The sequence below is a fragment of the Condylostylus longicornis genome, unplaced genomic scaffold (genome assembly GCF_029603195.1).
Source record: "Condylostylus longicornis isolate FDR11 unplaced genomic scaffold, ASM2960319v2 ptg000101l, whole genome shotgun sequence".
In the NCBI taxonomy this organism is placed as follows: domain Eukaryota; kingdom Metazoa; phylum Arthropoda; class Insecta; order Diptera; family Dolichopodidae; genus Condylostylus; species Condylostylus longicornis.
The window spans coordinates 39,937-56,243 of record NW_026578069.1 but is presented as its reverse complement, the minus strand read 5'-3'; the positions used below and the strand labels follow the sequence as shown (position 1 = coordinate 56,243).

Below are 16,307 nucleotides of genomic sequence, written 5' to 3'. Positions count from 1 at the left end.
TTAATATGATTTGTCAATTATTTTTCAACATTATATAATTTCAATTAAAGAGTTTTTTTTTCTTTTTTTTTTATAGAATACAACTTCAAAGAGAGCCTATAATTTTATAGTAGCTGTCCGGTCCTTAGACTTATTGTACAGTCTTTAATGTATATATGAATAAGGTAATTTATTAATTTCAAATGCGCATTTTATTATTACATTTAAGTCATTTGTCTCTTCTATCCAGATTTACTTTGGAATTAAAAAAGAGTCTTTTAAAGAAAAGTATATTTGAGATAAAAGAGTATGATTTTGAGATCATGTTGTAAATAACACTTTGGTAAAATTAAAATAAAAAGTTAATTTTTTTTCCTGCAAATCTACGGCAGAATATTCACAAAACTTCAAACTAAACTAGATGACTTTGGTGCAGTACATCATTGTAATAAAAAAAGGTTGCAACTGCAATTTCAACTTAGAATTTTAAACACGAACTCAACCTGTTTTAAAACAGCACTACAACAGATATAAATTAAAAATAATTATGAAAGAACGGTATAGTAACTCTATAATATTGAGAATTTATTTTATTTTCTCAGAAAGAGCATATCGTATAACTGAAATGATGGAATTTTTTTTAATTTTTAATTTTTTTCTGCATATTTGACAGTCTTATATTGAAATGAGAATAAAAATATGTTTTTTTTTTAATTTTAATATTTAAAATTAATTCCCCGTTGTTTTCGAGAGAACGTCATACAAAAAATTCATCTTTACGGCAATTATTCTCAATTTTAATGAAATAATAAAGTAAATTAAAAACTGTCATGCTAGTAAAACTCAATTAACATTATTATTATTTAAAAGGGAAGGACAATTTTATAACTTGACCATCAATTCATAAAAAGAAAAGAAAATAAAAAAAAAAAGAAAAATTCCTAATTGAATTTTTGTTTTAATTTTAACCCCCGGACATTATTCAAGTTTTTTTGTTTACTTTTTATTTTACCTTTGGTTATTATTATTCACATTATTAATATACACAGGTGTGATAGAATCGAATAATGTTGTTTTTGTTGATGATTCTTTTCTCAAAATATTCTAACACTCTTATTAATGAGAATAAGAAATAGAATTAAATTATGAATTTTACTAATACAACATTATAGTTGCGGAATCAATAAGAATGTGCCTATTACACTACTAATTTATCTTAATGGAAATTTCTTCATGCAACTGCAGAACAGATTGACAGTATTGAAATTTGATTAAAACTTAAATTTAATTCGAAAAAAATTAAATTAAAAATTTTCAATTTATAATCAAAATTAAATTAAAAAATATTTTTGATCTCATAAATTCTGCCCCCTAAAATCTATAAAACGAAGGAATGTAATTGTTCTATGAAAGGATCATATGAGTTGAGAGTGATGCTAAGCGCTTTATGTTGTATAAAATATTTGTTAATTTTTGTTGAATTAAATCTATTTTCACCAATTTATTTTTATTCACCAATTCTAATTTATTAAATGAAATCACTTACAAATCATAAAAAATTGAAAGTGGAATTAGAACACTTTTGGAAACATATTTAAAACAAAACAACAAAACCATCCGAATGATATCGATAATTGCATTTTAATTATTTTAAATTCAGCTTTTATCTCTGCCGGTTCTGTCTCTATAATTTATTAATAAAATGATAAAACTAACCAAAAAATTGCATTAATTCAATTAATATCAATATTTAAAACTGAATTAATAAAGAAATCCGATGCAATCAACGATTTAGTTGAATTCATCATATAAAAAAAAAAAAAAACATTTTTTTTTTTTTCTTAACTGGAAATCCTTTATTTTAATTTTTCACATTTCCTGTTTTCTATATAAATACATTCTTTAATTTTAATAAACACTATTTTAATGTTTTTCTATAATAAAGTTATTAATTCTAATTTAATATTTTTACAAGGTAAATTTTAATTTTGATCTATAGAACAAGAAAAAATTAAAAAGGAAAAAACCTTGATGACCTCGAGGTAATTGAAAAATTATCTATGGAAAAATTATCTCAAAATCAACCTTAAAAATCATTTGTTATAGATATATACAAATAGAAATAGATAAAACGCACCTTGAGAATAATACCGCAACATCTCAAAATTATTAATTTTTTAACTAGACATGTAGTTGAAAGCACAAAATACTTCTCTCTATATTTTGCCCCAAATTCCATAACAATATATTAAAAATTACCGATTTTATTTAAAATTTTCTGAGTTCAGTTTTCGGCCTTTTCTTAGAGTGTGCTTTAAATTCAATATTTTTATTTAATACCATAACGACATATTGAAATAATAAACTGTGTTCTCAAATCAGTTTCGAGCAACATTTCGATATATACCAATTTTATGAAAAGAAATTGAAATTTAACCCGCAATAATTCAAAATATTGAAGTCTTACATTTATTAAAATAGTTAATATTCTTTTCTAAACCCCACAATATTTCATGTTATTTTCTTTATTTTAAATAACTTTAAAAATAATATCAGTATAAAACAAAATGTTTTGATCTTTAATTTTCTATATAAAAATAAGGTAATTTTGATTTCAATTTACTCAAAACTGAAAATTTAGAGATGTTGCGGTATTATTCTCAAGGTAAGATAAGTAAAAATCTTAATTTTAAAAATTTTTAATAATAAAATTTTTTTTTCAACTAATTATTCTTAATTACTTCTGCACTACACTTATACAAGTAAGGCTGCTAGAATATTGTTATTCAAAATAAATTCTGAAAAAAAAAATTAATTTGCATTCAAAGTGTTAAGGTAATTAAAAGATCAGAAAAGTAAATTAAGAATTGAATATATGAAATTATATATATATATATATACATATATGTATACACAAGCTATAAAATATTTAATAGAATTTTATAAAAATTTATATAAACAACTATACAATAATGGTATACTCTTACATACACATAAAGTAAACGATAAGCTTTTTGGTTTTACAATAATTATTTTATATACTAATACTATTATAATATTGAACTATAATTTAAATTAAATTTAATATATTATAGAAATTTACATAATATAATTGAGTATATATATATATATACGATATACATGAATGTTTTGTAATTTATTTGAATATATATGTTTTGTGTATGTATTAAAATTAGAAACACCCCATTTTTATAATATTATGAAACACCTGCAACAATGACATAGCAAATATTCGCCATTTTATTAAAATTAATTTAAATAAAAAAAAAAATTTTAATTTAATTTAATATTCACACTTTATTTTTTTTATTCTTTGTTCTAATCTTTTGTTTTAATGCAATATTAATTGCATATGACATAAAGTGTTCATTAAATTTATTAATAATAAAATATTATATATATGTAATTTGAAATTAATAAAATTACTTAATTTGATTTCATTATAGTTAATAAATTTGTTAATAAATCTACCTAAATTAATTGTATTCTATGAATCTTATAATCTATGAAATAAGGTGATTTTATTGCATTTGTTCATTGTAATGAAGTTTTAATTTTTATATAGCTGGTTTGCTTGTGAGATTTGAGATGTGATGTTTTACAAAAAAATCTCCATTGTTACATTATTAATTACAATTACATTTTGAAATTATAAAATATACCCTAATTAATTTAATATTGTTAACATGATTTTTAACTCTATGCACATAAAATGAGAAATGAGCATTTATTTTTTAATTCTTTAGATGCCAACTTGCATCTACCCTTCTTTTGGAATTCGAATTTTTAAATGATGAAATATGGCTATATAAATGAAAGATTTTCTATTCTGAAAATTTGATTACTACAGTCAATAAAATTCAAATTCAAATTATATTGCTGCAATTACCATTTATATTGCCATTTTTTCGAATTAATTTTAGGAGCTCAATTTTATGACCCAAAATTTAAAACTATTCAAATAATATGTTTATACGGCACAACTTTTAATAAACAGTGCATAAATTCTAATTCCTACGATAATTTGTCCTTAATCAGGATCCTACGAGTATAAATAAATTTCATGTAAATTTTAATTATCCCCTTTCATGTAAATTTTAAAAATCTTACCCCTTAATATAGGCAATACTTTAAATTGTTACATAATTTAATGTACAAAATTCCACAAAGAATAATATTTAGGTAGATTACAATTATGTAGACAAAGATTTTTTATGATTACTATTACTAGCAATTGAAACTTCTAATTATATAGAGTCATTTAGCGCTTTATTCAGTACTCTTTAATCCTTGGTATTGGTAAAATATAATGATAAATTGAGAAAAAATAGAATTATTTTTCTTTCAATACAGGATTTTTTGTTTCGGAAAATTCATTAAAAATATATGATGAAACTTAGTTATATTTTATGCAATTATAAAATTATTTTATAAAAATTTTCAATTTAAGATCATTATATTAATTGTAATTCACAATTGATTCCAATAGATTAAAATTAGTATTATAAATCGGTTGAGTTAATGATGGAATTTAAATTTTCAACACCATTTAAATTTTCTGGAAAACTTAAAACCCATATGTTCGTACGATTTTAGAAATCTTCTAGAAGAACGAATTATTAGTCGTTAATCGTATATCTTAGTTAGCGAAAATTTTGTATATTGGTTTATTCTCCATTTAGGCCATAGTAGAAATGATTCTTTCCAAAAAAAAAATGGTGTTGTATAGGCTAAAATGTAGACGCTAAAATATAGTTAAAATTTACAACCCAATTTTTTACATCAGAGTGCACAAATTCTTTCTTGGCATTTTTGTAAAATAATGGCGGACAAACGTTTTTATATTTTATTGGCCTGAAGCATAGTAATTAAGTTTACTTTTCCAAATATAGGTTCCTCAAGACAATGTCTTGAACATTTTGTCACTTAAAAATGTAAGAGTCCTTATATTATAAAAACATGGTCAGATATAAAATTTTAAAATAAACTTTTATTTTAATTATAATAGAAAAAAATTTTTTAAAGACTGAAATTCTTATTACAATTCTGTATACATTTTTAGTCTTATTGCATCTTGGAGCTTCCTTTTAGGATTATGTACTGGCGCTGTTATTAACCTTTTTGGAAATAAATAATCGAAATCATTTTGGTGCTTCAACTCGCCAATATTTAATAAATACTCCACTTTATTTAATGGGTTTTTTTATATTCTTTTTTAAATAATTTGACCGATTAAAATATTTTAGAATGTTTAGAAAACCTAAAATATTTCAAGTAAATTAATTATACTTATAATTATCAAGAATTCCACTCGTAGAATCCTACGAATTGTGAACATAACTAAGACGTAGACTTTTGAATGAGCATAAATTCCTTTCACAACCAATATTTTTTAAAATATAATTTTTTTAGTTTTGGAATATTTTTGAAAAGTGTTTTGGCAATATTATATCATTTCCTTTCATGGTAGCTATGTTAGAGTAACTCAAATTCAAACCAAAAAATTCTAAACTTGAAAATTTAATACAACCATTCTCTTTAAATTGCTTGTTAAGTGTGATTATTTCTTTCCTAGATTTTTGGTGATAATTTTTACTACGAAAGTAGTATTTCCAAAAATCGATTACGAATATTCGGAGCAGAGTTTTTATAATTTATAATTTATATTTTTGTAGTCGAAATTTTCCGAATTTCAGTACTATGAACGAAATTCATGATAGGGCTGATTGATTGTCTTCAATTATCGAACAATAATATTGAAGATTGTATAGAAGAATAATTAAAAGGAACCTATTACAAATTGACGGTTTACTAATTTTTTTAATAAGGATTAATTTTTTATTAGAAAAATTCCAATAATTTTCATAATCTCTAAACCTATTAAAAATAACAAAATATTTCATGAGAGAGAGTATTCAATAGTAAACGTCCAATTGGAAATAATAATTATACAATTAAAGCCTACAAATGAAACGTAATTAGTTTAGAATCATGGTTATTTAAAATGTTATATAGCTTAATCAGCAATTTTTTGTAATAATCTACATGAATTTTATTGTAAATTAAGGAATGCAATATGGCGATAAAATTTTAATAAAAACAAAAGTTTTTTAACTCCACCTTAGAAAAAGGGGAATTTTAAAGCAATTAGTTGAACCCATCGTCTACTTTAATATAATGGACATATTTTTTTTAGTTAAGAAAGTAGCCGCCTCGCAACATAGCCTTGGAATTATCTTAACTATTAAATTTAAAATCTTGATTTGCATACTGAAAACATATTCTTTTTTTTTCTTGAATAAGGGTCTTTTACACGGTATTTATATGAAAAATTAATAATTATAGAAGAAAATTTCTAATGCAATTTTTTTTGTTAATCACAACAGTAAAATAAGCAAAAGTTTTGTTACCTGTTTTAATCAACATTTTATGTTTATTTTCAATATTTTATGGGAATACAGTTGAGTGGGGGAAAACTTAATTTTTATTTATCCTAAAGTAACTAAATGTATGTGTACTATGTTAGGAAATGTGGTTGGTTAATTAAAAAGAAAAAGAAAAATAAAATTAATAAACTTGTCTAACCACCAATAATAAATGTTCATTTTTTTTTTTTTTTCAAAAAATCTATTTACATAAATATTGTGCTTTTATAATTAAGTATAAGATTATAAGAGATTGCATATATATATACATATAATATGTATGTACTTAGATATAAAAAAGTATGATATTTGAAAGTTGTTTATATGGGTTGTACAATCATCGAATTTAATATCAGATTAAAATCACTATAAATTTATTTTAATACAACAGGTGCATAATTATTACTGTTCAAAAATATAAAATAATATAGCAATTAGAATTAGAGGAATTTATTGAAAGAATATCTTATATGTTCATACATATTTAATTAATGAAAAATTTATTTAAAAAATTATTTTTTCTATAATATTCAACTGATCTATAGTGATAATACAATTAATAAAATAAAATCTTATAAATTTTTCTCGTTAAATAAATTTATTGGAAAAATTTTTAAAGCTGTAATGAAGTTCTGATTTCTGCAATTCTAACAATTAAATATAAAATAATTTTTTTTACTATATATTAATTATTTAATAAATATTTAATAACTGAATTGAATTTTTGTTGTTGAAACGAATAGCATTTTGTTTTAGTATCTTTAGGCACAAAGTGCAATTATAAATTAAACAAATATAAAATTAAAATTAATAATTTCACAAATAGACTCCTTTACAGAAGACAGAAATGTCTACTTGATTTCTGAAATATTTGTAAATATTTGGCAAAAGCTATTCAGTCTATTGAAAATTTATTGGCTTAAATCTTAGGTATTTTAAAACTCTTCTTTCTCCAAACAAACTCTTATTTTTTTTTCAAATAATTCTATTCTTTTAAAAGAAAATTTTTTTTAAATTAAAGATTCTTTAAAAATTAATTAAGAACTATTTTTATTTTGAAATTTTAATAATGGTATGCTTTCCGAAATAATAAAATAAAAAAACATGCCAAATCTTCCTTAAATAAAAATTTACTCGAAACACGATTTTACTCAACTTAAAAAATCAAAACCTGATTCATGGAAGAGACAAAAAAAATTCCAAACCTACATTCAAAACTACATTATATAACTGCTATATACATACACATGTACATAATTCTGTTATACAGCTAAATAGTTCATAAATGTAATTTACATATTGTGTAAATTTTTTAATATTTTATAATTACAACACAAAAATATGTTGTGTATTCTACATAACGTTATTGGATCATATTTGGATCAAACTAATAAATTTTTATAAAATACTAAAGACTAATAATTACCTAAACGGAGTAAAATCTAGCTAGCCAACAATTCTTTGAAATTTTTTAGATGATGTGAAAATAGGTGTAAATTTTATAATTACGTATAATTAACCTTTAATTATATCAAGAATATACATATAAGTATTTGTATGTTTTATATGAATTTAATTTAATATGAATGTAGGTACATATATCATTAACTCATACTTTTCATTTAATATTTTTTTAAAAATAGGAAAACTGCAAAAAAAAATCAAGAGAATTCCTTTTATTCTTAATATTTTTTCGAAATCCAATTATAAAAAAAAACATGATAGCAATACATTATTACTAAATCCAAAATTAAAATTAAGTTTTCCATTTAATAAAAAAAATTTTTTTACAGAATACTAATAATATGGCAAATATTTAAAAAGAAATTTTAAAATTAAAACAACAAATTTCATCTTTGGAATATGTATGTACATAAATTTATAAAATAATTTCATTTTTGAAATTTCTACTTAATTCTTTATGTGGCAAGACAATTGAATTTAACAAAATTTTTTCTGATGGTACATTGACAAATCCGCCTAGGACAGTAATTGAAGGATTGAGTTTTCCTTCCTTATTAAATAACGGTGGATTTTCCATTTTTGCAAATGGTTTATTTGGATCAGGATCACTTGGAGTTCCTTCAACACGCGCCCAACATCCAATTATTGAACCACGACCAACTAAATGATAAAGTTTCATTAATAAATACAAGTTATATTATTTAAAAAAAAAATTTAAAGTAACCTATACTATGTAGCACCAATGTATGGTCTTGAATAACTGCATTATCTAACACAATCGTTTCTTTTATTCTAACACCTGGACCAATTGTTACACCTGCTCCAATCGAAACATTGGGACCCAACTATAATATAGAATAATATATTATGTACAGAATATGAATAAATAATGGAAATAGTGATGTTTCGTTACGGTGGCAGTTGGGTGAACAGATGCTGTAGGATGTATATGTACGTCTTGTATAACGTTGCACACCAATGATTCGTCAGAAAGTTCTGTTTTAATTCCAGTTTTTGATAATCGCTCTGGATGTGTTTTGCGATAAAGTTCTAAAATGAAAAATTGAAAAACGTTTTAATTAAATACATATACATATATGTGTATATAATATAGTGGAACTCTAGCTTAATATTTGCACAGCTTCTACCTAATTTAAAATATTCATGTTGCAAATGCTAGATACCTACATACATACATATATAATTAAATATTAAATAATAAAAGAATTGTTCACACTTACGCGAATTCCGTTCACTAATAAATGCTGTAACTTAAATTTTTGAAAGAAAATGATAACTTAATGTAATACTTTTATATTATTTACCTAAGTAATGACGATTTGCATATATAGCTGCACCTGCCGTTTTTAACTGAGACCACCACGTTGTAACTGGCAGTGTGAATAATTTTCCAGTTCCTGCTAAAGGCGTTAAAATTTCTTGCTCCCAAAGTATATGACCTTGATCTTTTCCATTACAACCATTATTGACTTCATTGCTAAAAAAATCATATTCCCTTGAATTAAAAATTGTTGCTATTGTTGAAAAGACATCTAGGGAACAAACGTAAACTCCACAATTGATGAAGGATGATATATATGAACTTGGTTTTTCAACGTAGTGCGAAACTAAACCAGTATCTCTTGCAAAAACTAAGCACCCATAGTTCACTGACTGTTGCCTCGTTGCTTCAGTGCTCATGATTGATATCATTGCATTTGATCGAGTCGTATGAAAATCATATAATGATTGCAAAGGAAAATCTGCACAAACATCTCCATTGAGAACAAAAAAAGCCTTTGGATTCCCGGTCCTAATTTGATCCCTAAAATGATACATTCCACCTGCCGTTCCCAAAGGTGTAAATTCTTGCAGATATCTTAAAGAGTACAAATAAGAAAATTGAATTTTTTTTCCACGTAGTTAATCAGGGCTATATAAAAAACCTAATGTTAATATTGTGCAAATTCTGCATTTCATTGATAAATTGTTCCATTTGATTTATTGGATAAAAACCAATTATAAGAATTTCTTTTAAATCTTTTACTTGCATACATGCTTCAATATGGTGTTGAATAATAGGACGACCAGCCACTGGAAATAATGGTTTTGGGCTATCTAATGAAAGAGGACGAAACCGGGTTCCTGCAATTAAGCAAATATGAGGTTTAGAAACAACCGACAAAGAAAGTTTTTATACCTTTTTGTGGCCCACCAACAAGAATAACTGCTTTAAGCATTTTACATGAATTAAATGTTAAGTAACAATTTTAAATTAAATTATAGGATATTTAATATAGCGACACGTATTGTAAATATTGTGTTGATGTTCTTATACTTACACAAATACCATTATTTATCTAAAATTTTCAGCTGTTATCTGACATTAGTGTTACCATATCAAACAATAAATTTTTTATTATTTACGAGGAGTGACCAATTTATTTCAGGGATTTTCAAAAATAACCACAATTTTCCGGTTTTGCTACAGAAAATTTGTTGGTATAGATATAAGAATCAAAATATAACATTTTAGCTGTAATATAGTTATATTTAATGCTTTATAGGGTCCTCTCTCGGTCTAAATTAATTGAAAAGAATTACACAATAAGACATAAAATTTTTAACACCAAAAAAATGTTTGAAATAAAATCGCAGATGTCGTCTCATTAGTTTGAAAGTTAATATAATGAAACATTCCTTATGTCATTTATTAATCTGTCAGCTGTGCTAAGAAGACATTTGGTTACCTAATAATATGCCAGTTAAAAAAATTTAGAATATTTTTAAAATAAAAAATTATTTGGCTAATATTAAAATAAATAAAATAACACAAAATGGGTAACGCTTTTGCGTTGTATGCAAAACCAGATGTTACACCACACCCGTTGAAAGAACCTTCATTTGATCCACTATATGGGTTCCCAAATGGAAGAAAAGAACGTGTAATGGTTGCAACAGAAGCAGAAATGCAATCTGCAAAACTACCATTAGCCGATCGTGATTATTGTGCACATAAATTATTAAAATATCGTGCCTGCCGAGCAGATGTATTTCCATTTTTATTTAAATGTCATCATGAACGACACGAATACCTTAATTGTGAATATGAAGATTACGTTTTACGTATGAAAGAATATGAACGAGAACGTAGGTTATTGCAAAGAAAAGCAGATAGAGAAAAGTCGGGCAAAGGTGATGAATAGGAGTAACGGTTAGCAATATTTCCATTCATTTATGTAGAAAATTTTTAAATTGTACAATGAATTGAAAATAAACATTGGTTCATGGTAAAACTAAATCAAATTTTATTGCTAAAAACCTTATGTCCTTATAATTTATATTAAAATGAAGTTTGGAATGAGTGTAGTAGATGGAATTTAACAATTTTAAACATATTTAACGACGTTTCTTCTTTTCAGTCCTTCTTTGCTTGTGATGCCTTTTGTTCGATAAATCTTCTGATTCGCGTCTACGAAACTATAAAGACCACATTAGTTTTATATTTAACCTTTTTTAAATTTAGATTTTCATTTACCTCAGGAGCCATAGCTTCACCGTTAGGATCTTTTAAAAATATACACGCTCCAATGCATACCTGGCAGAGATTTAATGTTTTGTTTTATACATTGTTATATATACAGGAAATATTATTTGATTTTACCATTTGGAAGAGGGCTCCCACAAATAAACAATATCTTAAAATTAAACTAAATAAATCCTCTTGCTCGAAACTTTCTAAAGTTTTTTCTAAATGAGTTTTTTCAATATCCATTAATATATTATTTGCAGTTTATTTACAGATTTAAAATTTTCTGGTTTTTTACAATCAATTCAATTTTATTTCTAACCAAACATAATTGGCATACGTCAAATTTGATAAATATTTACTTTTGGTATGTCACATCGTATGTAATGACAGAGCTGCCGTTGCACTATTGATTTCATTTACACTGCGTTTACATGTCATATTAACATTTAACAAAAGCAAAAAATAATGTATTTGAGATTCTGAAATTAAAATAAAATTTGTTATAAAAACAATTTCAAGTTATCTAATATAATTGTTATAAAATTATTTTTATTCAGACAATTGGCTAATGAAACCAAATAATCAAACATATGTTGATATATTTCATTATTTTACGTATATGACATATATATATAAACGTTTATATGGAATAATTTTATTTTAACTGGCAGCACCTTTCTTGAAGTCACAAATGTAATGTCAAATAGAACGTTTTCGTGGTTTTGTTTACAAATTTTTGTATAGCATATATTAAACAAAATACACAATTAAATATTATCAATAAATATCAAAAAATACGTGCAAAAATTATTTTTATAAAATGAATACCGGAATTGAATTGGTGAGAAGTTTTAATATTCTAAAAACTATTTAGTTAAAACTTTTTAATTATAGCTGGAGGGAGATATTCCATATGAAGAAGAAATTCTTCGTAATGCATATTCTGTTAAACATTGGCTTCGCTATATAGAATACAAATCAAGTGGATCTTATAAAAGTCTCAATATGGTGTATGAAAGGGCACTTAAGGAATTACCAGGATCATATAAAATTTGGAATATGTACTTACGGGCTCGAAGGCATCAAGTACGCGGTAAATTTATTACGGATCCAGCATATGAAGATGTGAATAATTGTTTCGAGCGATCCTTAGTTTTCATGAATAAAATGCCAAGAATATGGATGGATTATTGCCAATTTATGACGCTCCAATGTAAAATTACAAGAACCCGAAAATTATTTGATAGAGTTTTGAGATCACTTCCCATTACACAGCATAATCGAATATGGCCCCTTTATTTAGATTTTATAAAAAAATTTGATATTCCAGAAACTGCCGTTGTTGTTTATAGAAGATATTTAAAACTTTGTCCAGAAGACGCAGAGGATTTTATAGAATTTTTGATAAGTATTGATAGGCTAGACGAAGCAGCCCAAAGATTGGCCAATATTATAGATGATCAGAATTTCGTATCGAAATATGGTAAATCGAATCATCAATTATGGAATGAATTATGTGAATTGATCTCTAAAAATCCTGACAAAGTTCATTCACTTAACGTCGATGCAATTATAAGAGATGGTCTTAGGCGGTAAGTATTATTACTATTTTTACCTATTCAAAAAAGAGAATTGGTAAATTATTTTCAATTTTTAGCTACACTGATCAAATTGGGCATTTATGGAACTCTTTGGCTGATTATTATATACGAAGTGGTTTATTTGATAGAGCGAGAGATATATACGAAGAAGCAATAGAAACTGTAAATACAGTACGAGATTTCACCCAGGTTTTTGATGCTTACGCTCAATTTGAAGAATTATCTCTAAATAAAAAAATGGAAGATGTAGGAAATGATCCGGATGCAACAGAAGAAGATGATGCAGATATTGAATTACGGTTAGCTCGATTTGAATATTTAATGGAAAGACGACTGTTGCTCTTAAATAGCGTGCTATTAAGACAAAATCCACATAATGTTCACGAATGGCACAAGCGAGTAAAATTATATGAAGGAAAACCAAATGAAATAATTGATACTTTCACTGAAGCTGTTCAAACAGTTCAGCCTAAATTAGCTGTTGGAAAGCTGCATACTCTATGGGTTGAATTCGCTAAATTTTATGAGAATAATGATCAACTAGAGGATGCTGAATTAGTTTTTGAAAGAGCAACGGAAGTAGGATATGTCAAAGTTGATGAATTAGCTTCAGTATGGTGTGAATGGGCTGAAATGGAAATAAGGCAAGAAAATTATGAGCAAGCACTGAAATTAATGCAGAAAGCCACTGTAATGCCTAAACGAAAAGTAGCGTATCATGATGATTCAGAAACGGTTCAAATGAGATTATACAAAAGTTTGAAAGTTTGGTCCATGTATGCTGATTTAGAAGAAAGCTTCGGAACTTTTAAAACTTGCAAAGCAGTTTATGATAGAATTATCGACTTAAAAATTTGTACTCCACAAATTATTATTAATTATGGGTTGTTTTTAGAAGAGCATAATTATTTTGAGGAAGCATTTAGAGCGTATGAGAAAGGGATTGCACTATTTAAATGGCCAAACGTGTATGATATATGGAACATTTACTTGACAAAATTTTTAAAAAGATATGGTGGATCAAAATTAGAAAGGGCAAGAGATTTATTTGAACAATGTTTGGAAAATTGTCCTCCAGAATTTGCAAAATCATTTTACCTTCTCTATGCAAAATTAGAGGAAGAACATGGTTTGGCTAGACATGCGATGGCGGTTTATGAACGATCAACAACAGCTGTTCAAATTGAAGAAATGTTCAGTATGTATAATATTTATATTAAAAAAGCGGCCGAACTTTATGGCTTGCCTAAAACACGACAAATTTATGAAAAAGCCATTGAGGCTCTGCCTGAAGAAAATGCTAGGGAAATGTGTGTTCGTTTTGCTGAAATGGAAATTAAATTAGGAGAAGTTGATAGGGCTAGAGCTATATATGCCCATTGCAGTCAAATGTGTGATCCACGAATAACAGCAGAATTCTGGCAGACATGGAAAGAATTTGAGGTACGTAACGGTAATGAGGATACCATGCGTGAAATGTTAAGAATTAAACGTAGTGTACAAGCTACGTATAATACACAAGTAAATATGATGGCAGCTCAAATGGTTAATACTTCTCTTGGAACTGTAGCAGATTTGGCGCCTGGTGCACAAGATGGAATGCGATTATTGGAAGCTAAAGCAGCAGAAATGGCAAAACATAAACCAACAGAATCCTCTCAATCTATAAGCAAACCTGCACCAAGTAATATTTTGTTTGTACGAGGGGAAACTACTGGAACTGGTGAAAAAGATAAAGTAATTAATCCGGATGAAATTGATATTGGAGACAGTGATGAAGATGAAGATGAAAATGACGAAGAAGAAATGGAAGTTGTTGAAAATGGTGAAGAAAATGTTGAAGTTATTGGAAAAGTTGGAATAGAAAAACAACAAATTCCCGCAAAAGTTTTTGGTAGTCTTAAGAAAATTGACAGTGATGAAGATGAATAATATAGTTCCATATATGTTTTTAGTATTTTTTTAAAAAGTGAAATATATGTACAATAAAAATTAAAAAGAACTGAAAATTGTTTTGTTTGATTTTTTGTACTTTAGTTTTAAATTAATTTTTTCGATTCACGAATAGTATTGCATATTTGTTTAAAAATTGAGAATCATTAATTTAGAACAAATTTTTTTGAATTTTATGAACATTGTTAATCAATTCAACTTTTCTTATTCTTTTTAAAAGCTTATAGCGTTAAGTGTATTTAAAAGTTTTATAGCACAATAATTATTATTTATTCCGGAAAACAAAATTCACATTGGTTAATTAAATAAAAAAAAAAAAATTTCTTGCGGGTTAAGAAACTTTTTGCATAAACATTGTAAAATATTAATACCTATGTACCTCCTGACAATTTCCATATTTAAGTGTATACAGAAGAAAAATAATTACGCAAATATTTTATTTTTTTTTATTTTAAATCTGTTTTTTTATTTATACTTCTTACCTTTAGGATATTTTTTTGTCAATTTTTTTTTTTCTATTACCTCTATACAATTATTAACTGGCTCTTAAGGTTATTTTTTTTCCAGTTAGTATGTACATCCATTTATTCTGTTTAACTTAGTATGTACATGCATATTTGAAAAACCGGATTGAGGGACTTGCATATATGTATGTGTATATATTTTCTATTCATTTTAATTTAAAAAAAAAAGATCTCCACCAAAAGTACATTAGAGCGACGTGATAATAAAGATATTTTACTTGTTATAAATTCCAAAATAAAAAAAAAGAGTTAAGAAAACAAAAACAAAAATCTAGAAATATTTTTTTACACCAAACTGAGTATAAAAAAGAAATGAACAAATTGCACATCACAATTATTGTTGAGAACGTGAAAACCTTGAATAAATTTAAGATAAGAAGTTATGGGGACGTGCTCATTATTTACATGCATATACATGTATATAAATATATTACATTGTATATATAAATTATTATTTTTGTGTACAAATATTTGGATAACAAAAAATTTCAATTAAACTAGCGAGTAATTTGAAAAAAAAAATCTTTTCAAGAAAAAGTAATTATTTAAATAACTACATACTTTTTATTTTTTGAAATAATTTCAATTATTATTAACTATTCCTACTGCATAATTTTGAATTTATTTGCAAAACATCGTTTTTAATTAACTAGTTTCTTTTAATGGCGTGTAATATTAGAAAACAAAATTTGATTCTTTCTTATAATAAGTATGTATGTCTAAAAGTAACTATGTGCATCGAATTAAATACATAAATCATTACTTGTAATTAATAATAAGAATAAGAATAACAGTAATTAATAATGTT

General features: G+C 25.3%; 4 protein-coding genes across 6 annotated transcripts; 2 read left to right on the top strand and 2 right to left on the bottom strand.

Moving 5' to 3' along the window:
• Window positions 1-8,083: 8,083 nt before the first annotated feature.
• Window positions 8,084-10,226, bottom strand: LOC129614124 (mannose-1-phosphate guanyltransferase alpha-A). 3 transcript variants are annotated; one of them, XM_055528521.1, is made up of 7 exons: window positions 10,090-10,226; window positions 9,836-10,034; window positions 9,215-9,768; window positions 9,131-9,160; window positions 8,803-8,939; window positions 8,614-8,734; window positions 8,084-8,549 (listed from the first exon to the last, which is right to left on the bottom strand). In XM_055528521.1, the coding sequence occupies exons 1-7, from the start codon at window positions 10,127-10,129 to the stop codon at window positions 8,305-8,307; spliced, it is 1,326 nt and encodes a 441-aa protein (XP_055384496.1). In that variant the 5' UTR covers window positions 10,130-10,226; the 3' UTR covers window positions 8,084-8,304. The 3 variants fall into 3 exon arrangements, with proteins under 3 accessions (XP_055384496.1, XP_055384497.1, XP_055384498.1); XM_055528522.1 differs by having other exon boundaries at window positions 9,131-9,154; XM_055528523.1 differs by lacking the exon at window positions 9,131-9,160.
• A 393-nt stretch (window positions 10,227-10,619) lies between these two features.
• Window positions 10,620-11,195, top strand: LOC129614135 (NADH dehydrogenase [ubiquinone] 1 beta subcomplex subunit 7). The gene has a single exon (XM_055528536.1). It carries the CDS (start codon window positions 10,727-10,729, stop codon window positions 11,093-11,095), a length of 369 nt encoding a protein of 122 aa, XP_055384511.1. The 5' UTR covers window positions 10,620-10,726; the 3' UTR covers window positions 11,096-11,195.
• LOC129614136 (protein anon-73B1) lies at window positions 11,174-11,762 on the bottom strand. The gene is made up of 3 exons (XM_055528537.1): window positions 11,554-11,762; window positions 11,428-11,487; window positions 11,174-11,369 (listed from the first exon to the last, which is right to left on the bottom strand). The coding sequence occupies exons 1-3, from the start codon at window positions 11,662-11,664 to the stop codon at window positions 11,289-11,291; spliced, it is 252 nt and encodes an 83-aa protein (XP_055384512.1). The 5' UTR covers window positions 11,665-11,762; the 3' UTR covers window positions 11,174-11,288.
• A 371-nt stretch (window positions 11,763-12,133) lies between these two features.
• LOC129614121 (pre-mRNA-splicing factor syf1 homolog) lies at window positions 12,134-15,031 on the top strand. The gene is made up of 3 exons (XM_055528518.1): window positions 12,134-12,262; window positions 12,316-13,013; window positions 13,079-15,031. The coding sequence occupies exons 1-3, from the start codon at window positions 12,242-12,244 to the stop codon at window positions 14,952-14,954; spliced, it is 2,595 nt and encodes an 864-aa protein (XP_055384493.1). The 5' UTR covers window positions 12,134-12,241; the 3' UTR covers window positions 14,955-15,031.
• Window positions 15,032-16,307: the final 1,276 nt, after the last annotated feature.